This window comes from Aquarana catesbeiana, linkage group LG07 (genome assembly GCF_042186555.1).
Source record: "Aquarana catesbeiana isolate 2022-GZ linkage group LG07, ASM4218655v1, whole genome shotgun sequence".
Taxonomy (NCBI): domain Eukaryota; kingdom Metazoa; phylum Chordata; class Amphibia; order Anura; family Ranidae; genus Aquarana; species Aquarana catesbeiana.
This window is the reverse complement of record NC_133330.1, coordinates 156,319,463-156,333,922: the sequence shown is the minus strand read 5'-3', so window position 1 is coordinate 156,333,922 and position 14,460 is coordinate 156,319,463. Positions and strand designations below refer to the sequence as shown.

The 14,460-nt window shown below is 43.8% G+C and overlaps 1 protein-coding gene across 2 annotated transcripts in view; it reads right to left on the bottom strand.

The window, feature by feature from the left end:
• The window catches only part of ST13 (ST13 Hsp70 interacting protein), a 288,022-nt gene that overhangs the window by 259,134 nt on the left and 14,428 nt on the right, over window positions 1-14,460 (bottom strand). For both annotated transcript variants that reach the window (XM_073592758.1, XM_073592759.1), the window contains exons 3-4: window positions 1,442-1,511; window positions 1,292-1,362 (exon numbers count right to left, since the gene is read on the bottom strand). In XM_073592758.1, coding sequence (XP_073448859.1) covers window positions 1,292-1,362; window positions 1,442-1,511 — 141 coding nt within the window. The remainder of the gene's footprint in view (window positions 1-1,291; window positions 1,363-1,441; window positions 1,512-14,460) is intronic.

Here is a 14,460-nt window from a genome sequence, read left to right as displayed (position 1 = left end):
GGGGTTTCACTTACCCATGCAGGCGCAGGGCCTTAGAAACCAAGGGCACAATCTTCACCCTTCACGGCAGGTTCCTGTCACTTGGACTCTCAATGACTGGGTACCCGTTCATGTTTAGGGTCCACTCCCTTGGACCTGTACAGCACCCTGCAGGAAATGCCTTAGCGCTGTGGTGTCCAGGGTTTCCACTACGCAGGGTCCAGCGCCCGGAGGCCACATTACAGGCAAAACCTTGCAGGCTTTTAAGCCTTCTCTGCGAGGCTCGGGTACCATTTATCTAAGCATAAAAGCCTGTGTCAAATGGATCCGGCCAATCCCTTGATTCATTTTGGAACCATTTGTGGGACTAGGGACCTGGAGCTCAGAGAGCTCAAACAAACCATGCCATGCATCTTGCAGACACTGGTAAAAAAAAAATAAAGTACTTCCTGTATGGGAGGGGTTATATAGGGGGATCACTTCCTGTCTGAAGACCTTTGGTCTACCAGGGTCCATTCACCTAATGATGAAGTATAACCCAGCAGGTAATGAATATTAGCCTGACTCTGTGTCCCATGATGTATGAAAAAGAAAATTATAAAAATTTTCTTTGGGCACAGTGTAGCATGACTGAGTAATTGTCATTCAAAGTGTGAGAGCACTGAAAGGCTGAAAATTGGTCTGGGCAGGAAGGGGGTAAAAGTGCCCTGTGCTGAAGTGGTTAATGCCCAGAGCTTAGCTGTACTGTAGACATTAGGATACTTTCCAAAAACACACAGCAGACACATTGTGTAATATTTTAAATCTGTTTGCGAAGGCCCCTTGCACACTGCAGTTAAAAAAAAGCTCAGTACAGCAGTACTGAGCTAAAATACAGCCCATCTATTGTAATGTGCCCATGCACACAAGCGCGTAAACAAGCGCCGTGCATTCTTCGGTAACAAAAGAAAAGAGAAAAATCTGCATTTTTGGTAAAATTTACGTCTTATGTGCGCAAATGGCGACTTACATATTGTGCAGAACAAAAACGCTAGAATACGTTATTATGCATGTGCTCAAAAATGTGCACAGATACAAAAAAAAAAAAAAAAAAAAAAAAAAAAAAACCCACAAACCTCTGAATATGTAGAAGCTTGAACAGGAGTATCGTGTGCAAGAGGCCTAAAACTATCAGCAGTCCCTAATGCCATGTGCACTACACCAGACCTGCCTTTGATATGTAGCAAGCACAACTCCTCCAAATGAAATTTCTACAATTGTAACCCTCAGTGTCTATGACGCAAAAGTAATGCCAAGTAAACAGCAACATTACCTCTAAATGATCATTTCCCATCTCCTGAGGGGGCTCATCATCTGGTGCAATAACTCCTTCATTATCAATATCTGGTTCAAAAACAAAATAGATTACAAAACCCAATAGACTCAATTATGGAACCACATAACTGTTTGTCATTTAGCTTACCCAAGTCGCTTTCTTCACTCGCTGGTTGAGGAGTTGGAGATGGGACCCTTTCTTCTTTTATCTCATCTGTCTAAAAGAAAAATTCAGATAATGTTGAAAATAGATAAAAGTAAAAACAAAGCTTTGTTATATACAGGTGAGCACAACAAGCCGATGATGTGATTTAGAATGAGTAGAATTGCAGCTTTACAGTAACCCAATCTGCCAGTATGTAATGTTATTTTTTTTTTCAGTTTTTGATATTCATTCACACCTTCATTTTTTATAGAGCTCTGTCTGCTTGGGGTCCCAAAACCAGTGTAGTGCTTTGCACATTTCTCAAGCATACGTTATGCTTCATAAAAATGCATTTTTAAAAAAAATCATCAGTATGGCTGTTGCTTGATTAATCAATTTCATAGTGTAAAAGCTTGCTAAACCGAACAATTTTCTTTTAGGCTGGATATACGAGTGTGCATGCCGTGCATGGCAATTAACATGCATAGCTGGGAAACGCCCCATGTAGTTTCTTTTTCACGCTAATCAGATGTGAACAAGACAAATAGGAAACAGGATTCTACTACAAATGCATTTTATACAGCAAAATGCATACAATTTGCTGCATAAAAACAGAGTGAATTGGCCCCAAAAGGATAGAAAATAACGGAAAGGAAACAATCATGATTCTTAAGTTAAAGTTTAAGTCCACCTTTACAGAAAGTCTGTAAGGTGAACTTGCACTGGACCCCCTTCCCATTGCACCTGGTCCCGCTAACCTGGAGTTTGGCGATCCCTCGCACTGACAGATCGTATAGCTACTGTACCGGTCCTTGGATTCGAAATCCCTGTGGCTTTCTGTCCTCTTCGCAAGGGTGACAGGACGGGCTATGCGGGTCCCGATTGGTTGGCACTGACCAATTAGAATGTTCCTAAACGTACCTCCCGGCAAGGTACATTTTGGAGATTACACTCCTGCACCCCCTCATCTTCCCGAACCCCCGTCATGTCTTCCTGAGCCTCCTTCACCCCACCCCTCCTGACCCCCCTGCGCCGCATCCTCCTGACCCCATACACTATGTATACCTGACCCCCCCTCGCACTCTCCTCTCACGCGGCCTCCAGGATAGCTCAGGCTCTTACTCTATGTGAAGTTTGGCCCTCTGATCTCCACCCACCCCGTTAACCACTTTCCTGCAGAGTGCAAATAGCGATGTGAAAATAATCGCTCCATTCTCTCTCTGCATTTAACAGCCCTCTCTTTCTAATTTATCCCTTGATTAATGGCCACTTCTACCTACCAGTCACAGTACAGTAGGCACTTATCACACCGCACCCTCCTGCCATGCACTGTATCCAAATGCGCCCCCCCCCCCCTTCGCCCCGGCTTCCTGGCCCCCCTGAGCCGCATCCTCATCCCATTTCTTCCTAATGACTCAGCACCGTACCCCCCCCCCCCCACACACCATGTTTTCCACCCCTCCCTCATCCTCTTGACCCCCCTGCAAAGTACCCTCCTGCACCACCTCTTCCCTACCCCCAGAACCCAGTCTTCCTGACCAGGCCCCCCCACCAGGTCTTCCTAATGCCTCTGCACCGTACCCTCCTGACCCCCCGCACCATGTATTCCTTGTGATAGAAGCACTTGTTACCCCGATTAGGCGCTTCCTTCCGCCAAACAGTGCCTCCTGCCCTCCAAACCATTCAGAGCAGACAGAGCCAATATCAGCCCTTTTGACCCCAAGCAGCGTACATAGACAAGATGTAAGGTCAAATCCAAGGGAATGACTGTTTACTGAACAGAATTACAGGTTTTTAAATACTTGAAAAATAGGTCAGTATCCACAAACAATAAAACCAAATGTTTGTCATTTGCCACTGCCCTTGCATGAGCTTATTGTGCTATGTATACCTCTTTAAAAAAAATATTACTAGAAAAGGCAACCCTCAAGTGTCAAAACATGGATGATCACACAGCTCTGAAAATTATCACACAAAGTTGGCATGATCTGGTATTGGGACATCCATACAATATGAGGACCAGATGGCAACCTTGCATATCTATGAGACAAATGGCTGGTGCCAAAATGCTAAAGATGTAGGTACCATTCTAGAATAATGAGCAGTGAAAGAGAACCAGGCTCCTTTCTCTGGATAACTTGGTGAATCTAATGTGCAATAGTGGCACTTGGTGATGAGGTAGCCTTGCAGGAACCCTTTGGAATAACAAAGAGTGAGTCAATCTCACAGAAGGAAGCAGCAGTAGTCAGGGAAATCCTAAAAAAAAAAAAACCACACACACACACACAAAAAAACAACCAAGGAATGAAGTACAATCTCATCAGAATGAGAAGAATACAAAAAAAGTGCAGTACAATGTCCTCATTAAGATTAAAGGTCAATGCTTCCTCCAAAAGTTAAAGTGGTTGTATAGTGTTTTTTGTAACTTTTACCTACAGGTAAGCCTATAAGGTTTACCTGTAGGTAAAAAAATATCTCCTAAACCTGTACGGTTTAGGAGATATTCCCCTCGCTATGTGCCGCTGACTGCAGCGGTGCATGCGCACAGGGGATTCTCGGCTGAAGGCCCGGCAACTGCCGGACCTTGCCGGGTAAGAAATCTCCCGCGCGCATGCGCGGGAGTGATGACATCGTGGCTCCAGCCACTCACAGCGCTGGAACCGCGATACCCGGAAGACACGCCGAGGCAACATGACAGCTCCCTCGGCGTGGACCAGGTAAGATACCGACGCCTCGTTCTAAGGTAAGTATTTCATAATGAGCTAGCATGCGGTGCATACTAGCTCATTATGCCTTTTGCTTTACAGGGGTAAAAAAAAAAAAAAATATTTTGCGGGTATACAACCGCTTTAAGCAAGTGAGAAGTTGTACAAACACTCTTGTCCTTTAACGTTACACTGAAGCCTTGCGTGACACTAGACAATCAGAGCTACCAAAAAGGTCTTAGGGTTGAAGTTTCGGGTCTTGCACCACTTGAAAAAAAGTCTTCCAGGTACAGTTTCTGACATGCCAAGAGGTGGTTCAACAGGCCGAAGCACAGTAGATTTGAGAGCCTGAGTTTCAGAAGCCATGACCAGAAATTTTGAAGCAGGATGGAATACTGGACCCCAAGACAGCAAATCTGGTCTAAGGGGAAGAGTAAAAATGGTGCGTGCGACCAGAGAAGTTATTTCAGTGTACTACATTTTTGGCCAGTCTGCACCCTTCAGAATGGCAGCAATTCAAGTAAAAGGCTTGTGCTATGGTGAACACACAAAGTAAAAGGTAATTAATACACAAAATACCATTCATGGGGCCTGTACTGAAGTATAAATTAAAGGCCAAGCCCACCTTTAATACAAAGTTACATCCAATTTTAGGGTGTAATGTGAAACATGGCGCCAAGGCACCCTTCAGACCCAAAACCACCCCCTCTCCTCTTCCTTATAGGGTATGCAGGTTCTACCCAGAGGCTGCAATCACATTGCTGCCATAAACGCAGTACTTGCTTTCTTGGCATCGAAAGGGTTAAAAGATGAAGCACTGGTAGTGGTGGATAACGTGCTGTTCAAATGTAATGGACTCTATGCCCCTTTTACCTAGAGGTACCCCCTCTCGAGGAGAGACACTGAGGGCATGGACTAGCACTGGGAGCAGCACACTACACGCACATACAAAAAAAAAAAAAAGAAAAAAAAAAAAAAAAAAAGTTATCCATTATACACAGTATATAAGCTGGTACGCTGATACTTCATGTTTACTATCTATGCAAAGTGACTTATTACAAAGGCGAGAGGTTTGGATTGCAAGTGACTTGTGAAACGTGTTACATTTCTAAACAGGATTAGCATGCTTTTAATTTTGAATGTAACAGATGAAAAGTTTCAATCCTGAGCAATATACACACACACACACACACACACACACACACACTCCTTTTTGCTATTTGCAAACTACATTGGTAATTAAGTTAGAAGAGGATGACCTAGAAAAAGCAACTCTACACCGTAAAGGGGTTGTAAGCCCTCAAGGTTTTTCACCTTAATGCAGTCTATGCATTAAGGCGAAAAATCTCCTGTGATGCAGCAGCCCCCTCAAAACCCCCCTTTTTACTTACCTGAACCCGGTCTTTACAGTGACGGGGACGAGCACACCAGCTCCAGCCGGTGTCTCGGGTCCCGATTGGATAGATTGATAGCAGCGCAGCCATTGGCTTCCACTGCTGTCAATCAAATCCAATGACACAGGAGCTGGGGGGCGGGGCCGAGTCCTGCTGTCCGTCAATGGATGCAGCAGCAGGATACGGGAGCGCACCCACTCATCTCCTCCGAGGGAGAGCGGCTCTCCAACGGGGCAATCAAGAAGAGAGAAGAGGAGGGGCCAAGAGGACCGCTGAGGGGGAACCCAGAAGGAGGAGGATAGGGGCCACTATATGCAAAAGCCAACTGCACAGAGGTGGCAAGTATGATATGTTTGTTTTTATAAAAAAAAGTAACTTTTACATATCCTTTAAAAAAAAAAAAAAAAAAAAAAAAAAAAGCTCCAGGCTCCTTCAGAAAAAAATTAAGTCAGCAGCTACAAATATTGTAGCTGCTGACTTTTTACATAGTAGGTGAGGTTGGAAAAAAGACACAAGTCCAACCCATGTGTGTGATTATATGTCAGCATTACATTGTATATCCCTGTATGTTGCGGTCATTCAGGTGCTTATCTAAAAGTTTCTTGAAACTATCAATGCCCCACCACTGAGACCACCGCCTGTGGAAGGGATTTCCACAACCTTGCCGCTCTTACAGTAAAGAACCCTCTACGTAGTTTAAGGTTAAGCTTCTTTTCTTCTAATTTTAATGAGTGGCCACGAGTCTTGCTAAACTCCCTTCTGCGGAAAAGTTTTATCCCTATTGTGGGGTCACCAGTATGGTATTTGTATAAAGAAATCATATCCCCTCTCAAGCATCTCTTCCCCAGAAAGAATACGTTCAGTGCTCGCAACCTTTCCTCATACAGTGGGGCAAAAAAGTATTTAGTCAGCCACCAACCAATTGTGCAAGTTCTCCCACTTAAAAAGATGAGAGAGGCCTGTAATTGTCATCATAGGTATACCTCAACTATGAGAGACAAAATGTGGAAATAACTTCAGACAATCATATTGTATTTGGTCAATATCAAAAGTTCATCTCAATACTTTGTTATATATCCTTTGTTGGCAATGACAGAGGTCAAACGTTTTCTGTAAGTCTTCACAAGGTTGTCACACACTGTTGCTGGTATGTTGGCCCATTCCTCCATGCAGATCTCCTCTAGAGGAGTGATGTTTTGGGGCTGTCGCTGGGCAACACAGACTTTCAACTCCCTCCAAAGGTTTTCTATGGGGTTGAGATCTGGAAACTGGCTAGGCCACTCCAGGACCTTGAAATGCTTCTTACGAAGCCACTCCTTCGTTGCCTGGGCGGTGTGTTCGGGATCATTGTCATGCTGAAAGACCCAGCCACGTTTCATCTTCAATGCCCTTGCTGATGGGAGGTTTGCACTCAAAATCTCACGATACATGGCCCCATTCATTCTTTCATGTACACGGATCAGTTGTCCTGTTCCCTTTGAAGAGAAACAGCCCCAAAGCATGATGTTGCCACCCCCATGCTTCACAGTAGGTATGGTGTTCTTTGATTGCAAATCAGCATTCTCTCTCCTCCAAACACGACGAGTTGTGTTTCTACCAAACAGTTCTACTTTGGTTTCATCTGACCATATGACATTCTCCCAATCCTCTTCTGATTCATCCAAATGCTCTGTAGCAAACCTCAGACGGGACCAGACATGTACTGGCTTAAGCAGGGGGACACGTCTGGCACTGCAGGATCTGAGTCCCTGGCGGCATAGTGTGTTACTGATGTTTGCCTTTGTTACTTTGGTCCCAGCTCTGCAGGTCATTCACTAGGTCCCCCCGTGTGGTTCTGGGATAGCTCACCGTTCTTGTGATCATTTTTACCCCAAGGGGTGAGATCTTGCGTGGAGCCCCAGATCGAGGGAGATTATCAGTGGTCTTGTATGTCTTCCATTTTGTAATTATTGCTCCCACAGTTGATTTCTTCACACCAAGCTGCTTGCCTATTGCAGATTCAGTCTTCCCAGCCTGGTGCAGGTCTACAATTTTGTTTCTGGTGTCCTTCGACAGCTCTTTGGTCTTCACCATAGTGGAGTTTGGAGTGTGACTGTTTGAGGTTGTGGACAGGTGTCTTTTATACTGATAACAAGTTCAAACAGGTGCCATTAATACAGGTAATGAGTGGAGGACAGAGTAGCCTCTTAAAAAGGAGAAGATACAGGTCTGTGAGAGCCAGAAATCTTGCTTGTTTGCAGGTGACCAAATACTTATTTTCCACCATAATTTGCAAATAAATTCTTTCAAAAATCAGACAAATGTGATTGTCTGGATTTGTTTCCACATTTTGTCTCATAGTTGAGGTATACCTATGATGACAATTACAGGCCTCTCTCATCTTTTTAACTGGGAGAACATGCACAATTGGTGGCTGACTAAATACTTTTTTGCCCCACTGTAACTAATATCCTCCAGACCCTTTATTAGATCTGTTGCCCTTCTTTGGACTCGCTTCAGTTCCATTACATCCTTCCTGAGGACTGATGCCCAGAACTGGACAGAATACTCTAAGTGCGGCCAGACCAGAGTCTTGTAGAGAGGGAGAATTCTCGTTTTATCTCTGGAGTTGATCCCCTTTTTAATGCAATCCGATATTCTGTTTGCTTTGTTAGCAGCAGCTTGCCATTGCATGCCATTGCTGAGCCTATCTACTAGGACCCCCAGGTCCTTTTCCATCCTTGATTCCCCCAGAGGTTCTCCCCCCAGTGTATAGCTTGCATTCATATTTTTGCCACCCAAATGCATTATTCTACATTGAACCTCATTTGCCATGTAGTGACCCACCCCATTAATTTGTTCAGATCTTTTTGCAAGGTTTCCACATCCTGCGGAGAAGTTATGGCCCTGCTTAGCTTAGTATCATCTGCAAATACAGAGATTGTTTACCCCATCCTCCAGGTCGTTTATGAGCAAATTAAATAGGATTGGTCCCAGCACAGAACCCTGGGAGGACCCCACTACCCCACCCTGACCATTCCGAGTACTCCCCATTTATCAACACCCCATGAACTCGCCCTTGTAGCCAGTTTTCAATCCATGTACTCACCCTATGGTCCATGCCAACGGACCTTATTTTGTACAGTAAACGTTTATGGGGAACTGTGTGAAATGCTTTTGCAAAATCCAGATACACCACATCTACGGGCCTTCCTTTATCTAGATGGCAACTCACCTCCTCATAGAAGGTTAATAGATTGGTTTGGCAAGAATGATTCTTCATGAATCCATGCTGATTACTGCTAATAATACCGTTCTCATTACTAAAATCTTGTATATAGTCCCTTATCATCCCCTCCAAGAGTTTACATACTATTGATGTTAGGCTAACTGGTCTAATTCCCAGGGACCTTTTTAAATATTGGAGCTACATTGGCTTTTCTCCAATCAGCTGGTACCATTCCAGTCAGTAGATTGTTAGTAAAAATTAGGAGCAATGGTCTGGCAATTACTTGACTGAGTTCCCTAAGTACCCTTGGGTGCCACCCATTTGGTCCCAGTGATTTAGTAATGTTAAGTTCCCCAAGTCTAATTTTAATTCTGTCCTCTGTTAACCATGGAGGTGCTTCCTGTGATGTGTCATGAGGATAAACACTGCAGTTTTGGTTACTGAAGCCCCCCCGATTCCCTTGTGAAGACTGAGGAGAAGAATAAATTCAATACCTTCGCCATCTACCCATCCTTTGTTAGCAGATGTCCTTCCTCATTCTTTATGGGGCCAATATGGTCTGTCCTCCCTTTTTTACTGTTTACATACTTAAATAATTTCTTGGGATTTTTTTTTGCTCTCCGTCGCTATGTGTCTTTTATGTTCTATCTTAGCCGTCCTTATTGCACCCTTACATTTCTTGTTGCATTCTTTATAAAGTCTGAATGCTGCTGATGATCCCTCAACCTTGTATTTTTTGAAGGCCTTCTCCTTTTCTTTTATATGCATTTTTACATTGGAGTTTTGTTCGCCCTTTTAAAGTTATTACCCAATGGAATGCCCTTATTTAATATGCTCTTAAAGCAAAACCATTTCTCCTCCGTGTTCATTGTTCCTAAGATTTTATCCCAATTTATGCCTTATAGCAAGGCTCGTAGTTTAGGGAAGTTGGCTCTTTTGAAAAATTCAGTGTCTTTGTATTCCTCTTATGTTTACCATTTGTGTGATTTATTTCCTAAATTGCCCCGTATTTCCACATCCGTGATCAGGTCAGTATTGCTGGTAATCAGTAGATCCAGTAACGCTTTATTTCTAGTTGGGTTGTCTACCCATCTGACCCATAAAATTGTCCTGCAAGACATTTAGGAACTGGCGAGCCAGTTCCCTCCGCCCAGTCTATGTCTGGATAGTTAAAATCCCCCATTATGATAACACTTCCCATCCTTGCTGCTAATCCAAATTGTGATAGATCCCCTTCCTCCCTCAGGTTAGGGGGCCTATAGCATACTCCCAGTATTATTTTCCCCTTAGCTTCATCCCTTTGGAGCTCTACCCATAAGGATTCCACCTCCTCCCTAGCTCCCTTAGTGATGTCATCTCTCACATTCACTTCTACATTATTCTTGATATATACGCATACCCCTCCCACTTTTTTACCCTCTCTATCCTTGCAATAAAGGGTATAGCCTTGAATGGTTGCCAGCCAATCATGAGAGCTGTTGAACCAGGTCTCTGAAATTTCCTCAAAATCCAAATCCTCCTCATACAACAGTATCTAGTTCACCCATCTTGTCCGCAAGGCTCCTGGCATTTGTGAACATGCCACGTAGTTTAGACTGGACGCATATTAGCCTCGTATTGGGTGTTCCGAGATTGCAACTAGGACTTGCTACTATACTTACCTTGGGTTTATGTGCTTTGGTCAACATACCACTAATGCCCCCAATACTACCCTCTGGAATATGTTCCGCGCTGATCTGCAACCTTCTCATTTAGGTGCAATCTGTCCCTTCTATAGTAGCGGTTATCGACTGAGAAGTTGGCCCAGTCCTCCAGGAACCCAAACCCCTCCTTACTACACCAGCTCTTCAGCCACTTGTTTACTTCCCTAATCTTCCTCTGCCTTCTTGGTGTGGCTCGATGTACAGGTAGTATTCCTGAATACTACCTTGGGAGGTCCTTTTCCTCAATTTAGCTCCTAAGTCCCTAAAATCGTTCTTTAGGACACTCCATCTGCCTCTGACTTTGTCATTGGTGCCAACATGCACCATGAGAGCTGGGTCTTCTCCAGCCCCTCCCAGTAATCTGTCCACCAGATCCGTGATGTGCCAAACCCAAGCGCCTGGTAGAAAACATACCGTTCGGCGCTTCAGGTCTTTGTTATAGATTGGCCTCTCTTTCCTTCTAAGAATAGTGTCCCCTACCACCAGAATCTGTCTTTCCTTTCCCTTCCCTTCCACTCTCACTGGAGGAGTTCTTCCCCCGGCAGCTAGGAGAGTCCCTCAGCTCCAGCATTCCTGGTCCCTAACTGGTTTCACCAATGTCACTCAATGGAGCGTACTTACTGGGATGCTCCAGCCCTGGATCGGCCTCCCTGGCACTTCCCCCTCTACCCTTCCTGACTGTCACCCATCTACTCTTTGCTAATCAAAAAAAAAAACGCGCTATAAACTTATGTCAAAGTGTATAGTCCTATGCAAAAAAAAAAAAAGTCCAACAATCATAAATCATAGATGAGTGACGTGAAATTTCTCAATAATTCAAATCTTGTAAGGTGAAAATTTTGATGAACACATCTATAAGGTGAAGCGCTTACCAGAAGTAAGCCAAAAACGGGCGAGTGGCTTAAAACCCAGCCTGGGCCTTTGGAGAACGATCCCAATGGAGCAGGAAGGTCACACTCGTACCGTGTGTACAGATCCGCCAAGGATTATCCAAAAATATATAATAAAGAACATAGCATAATACTGATAACAAGACAAATTCAAAAGAAAAAAAAGGTAGTGCAACACTCCACAGGACAAAATCATAAGTAATCATAAACAACATCCAGTGTCTCAAACACACAAAGGATCGTTAAGTGAGTGCCATGCAAACATGCAAAATAGTGAAATTTCCCTGGATGAAAAGATATATATTAAACCTTCCAAATAATCTGCTTACCAGATATTTAAAGGCAAGTGAGCATATAACCATCACCAAGATGAGCAGTATAAAAAAAAATTTCCTCTGGGTGCAACAAGCCACTTGTAGAAACTGTTTACCAGATGTCAGACTAATGTATGCAGATTCACACAGCTGAAATCTAAACACCACAAGGAGTGACACAGAGTATGGAGTTCCAGCGAGCCTTGTGAAAATCCTGCTTACCAGATGTCAGATGTGAGTAAGCAGACTGGCACAAACACAGACCGAAATCCCGGCAGGAACAGCATGGATACGTCCTGGAATACTTGACCCGAGCTCAGCAGTGCATATTGTATGAAAAGAATGGCCAATAGTGTGATACTGTATGTAACTGGGGTTTATTAAATAAAATAACACTTACAATATAGACGAAAGATAAAAAGCGATGCCGGCCGGCACTAAAACAAGCTCCCGTCCTCAACAGGGCGACGTGGTGACGTCAGCACGTCCTCCCTCAATAGTAATACTATTACTATTGAGGGAGGACGTGCTGACGGAGGGGAGGGGTTTGGGTTTCTACAAGTGGCTTCTTGTACCCAGAGGAAACTTTTTTTTATACTGCTCATCTTGGTGATGGTTATATGCTCACTTGCCTTTAAATATCTGGTAAGCAGATTATTTGGAAGGTTTAATATATATCTTTTCATCCAGGGAAATTTCACTATTTTGCATGTTTGCATGGCACTCACTTAACGATCCTTTGTGTGTTTGAGACACTGGATGTTGTTTATGATTACTTATGATTTTGTCCTGTGGAGTGTTGCACTACCTTTTTTTCTTTTGAATTTGTCTTGTTATCAGTATTATGCTATGTTCTTTATTATATATTTTAGGATAATCCTTGGCGGATCTGTACACACGGTACGAGTGTGACCTTCCTGCTCCATTGGGATCATTCTCCAAAGGCCCAGGCTGGGTTTTAAGCCACTCGCCCGTTTTTGGCTTACTTCTGGTAAGCGCTTCACCTTATAGATGTGTTCATCAAAATTTTCACCTTACAAGATTTGAATTATTGAGGAATTTCACATCACTCATCTATGATTTATGATTGTTGGACTTTTTCTTTTTGCATAGGACTATACACTTTGACATAACTTTATAGCGCGTTTTTTTTTGTTTTTATCTTCTGTATTGGTGTGCCTCACTTATAACCGCAGCTTTCATTTCTATTTCTTTGTCCAAGCGCAGTTTTTTATTTTTTAATTTGTACTTTTTGCTAATGCCTGCACCGCTTTGTCTCCACCCGCCTCTGTGCTGGCCCCAGCCGGTACCTGCCGTGTATGTTCCTGGCTCTCCATTACTATGGAGGGACTTCTCAGTGCCGACAGTTGCTTCCCCAGATTCAGAACCTGGGCTTCCAGGGAAACAATGCGCTTACATTTTGCACAGCAGTATTCACCCTGGATCGGATGATCAAGGAACGCATACATGCCTCAAGATGTACGAGTCACCTCTCCACACCCGCCGGGCATTGTACCTATTAAATTTAATGAGGATTGGGGATTATACCCTGTCCAAATTACCTAACAACTAGCTTCCTGACACTAATACTCAACAAGACAATACACAGGTACTTGCAGACCTACATGCACTCGCAGAACTACGTGCACTCGCAATACACAATGCACAAGTACCAATGATCCACACACACACTACTCAGACAACGCTCAGGTACTATGACCCCTGTTATAACCTCCCATTTTGAACTCTGGTTTTTAACTCACCACTTAGACCAGTTCCACTTGGACAGAGTTCCAGCAGACTCAAAGATGAGCAGGCTCACAATGAGTTCTGCACAAGTTTATATAGGCCTCAAGCACCTGTGACCAATTAACCACTCCCCTTAATTAGTAGGCTGAAGGAAGCAAAGAAGAAAAAAAAAAAAAAAAAAAAGAAAAAAAGAAAAGCTTTTTAAAAGGTGTCAGAAAAGGGTGTTAAAAAGCTACAAGGAAAAGCCCCAAAAATAACCTAAAAATGCAACCCAGCAGTCAAAAAGCAAGACTTGTTCACTCTCTACTCAAGGTCTCCACTGTTTAGCTTCTAACCAGCAGTCTAGCCTGCTGGTTGGAAGCTTTAATATTAGGATATTTACCTGTCCTGGAATCCACTGGTGTCTTCACATCAGCCAGTTTTTTAAATCAACTCTCGGGTGCTGCCGTTGCCATTTCTTGTAAGGGAAGCAGCAGTTCACAGCTGGCTCCCTACTGCACATGCACAAAGCGTTCTGCGCATTGTGAATGGTGCGGCGGTGGGGGCCTGAACTTCTGGTGACTTTACCGCAGCGAAGTCACCTGAAAGTGGGAGCGGGTACCTGTCAAAACCAGGTACCTGGTCCCCCGAAAGGTGCCAAATGTGGTAGCAGGGAGGGGGAATAAGCAGAGGGAGCTTGCCCTTTTGGATGGAGCGCCGGCTTTAAAGTTAATTTTGTAAAAGCAAGAATAGGACATACAATCTATTCTGTGCCTCATCACAAAATTAGGACCTTGGCGACCATGAGGGCTCATTTACACGTGCTTTGACTTCAATATACAAGAGCCTACTACTTCAACATGCTTATGTGATATGTTTTTGATGCTTCGATTAAGCGCTTTGAAGCCTTAATGAAGCTTGGCAGATGCGTGGCGTGTGTGTTGATAACTCATACCTGCAATACCTCCAAAACAAAGCAAAGCTAAAGCTGAATAAAAACCTTTCAAAAGCTGCAGGTGCTGTAAGTGAGCTTTGCCATAGACTTCTATGGAGGCTTTGAAGCACGACTGTCTGATGCCA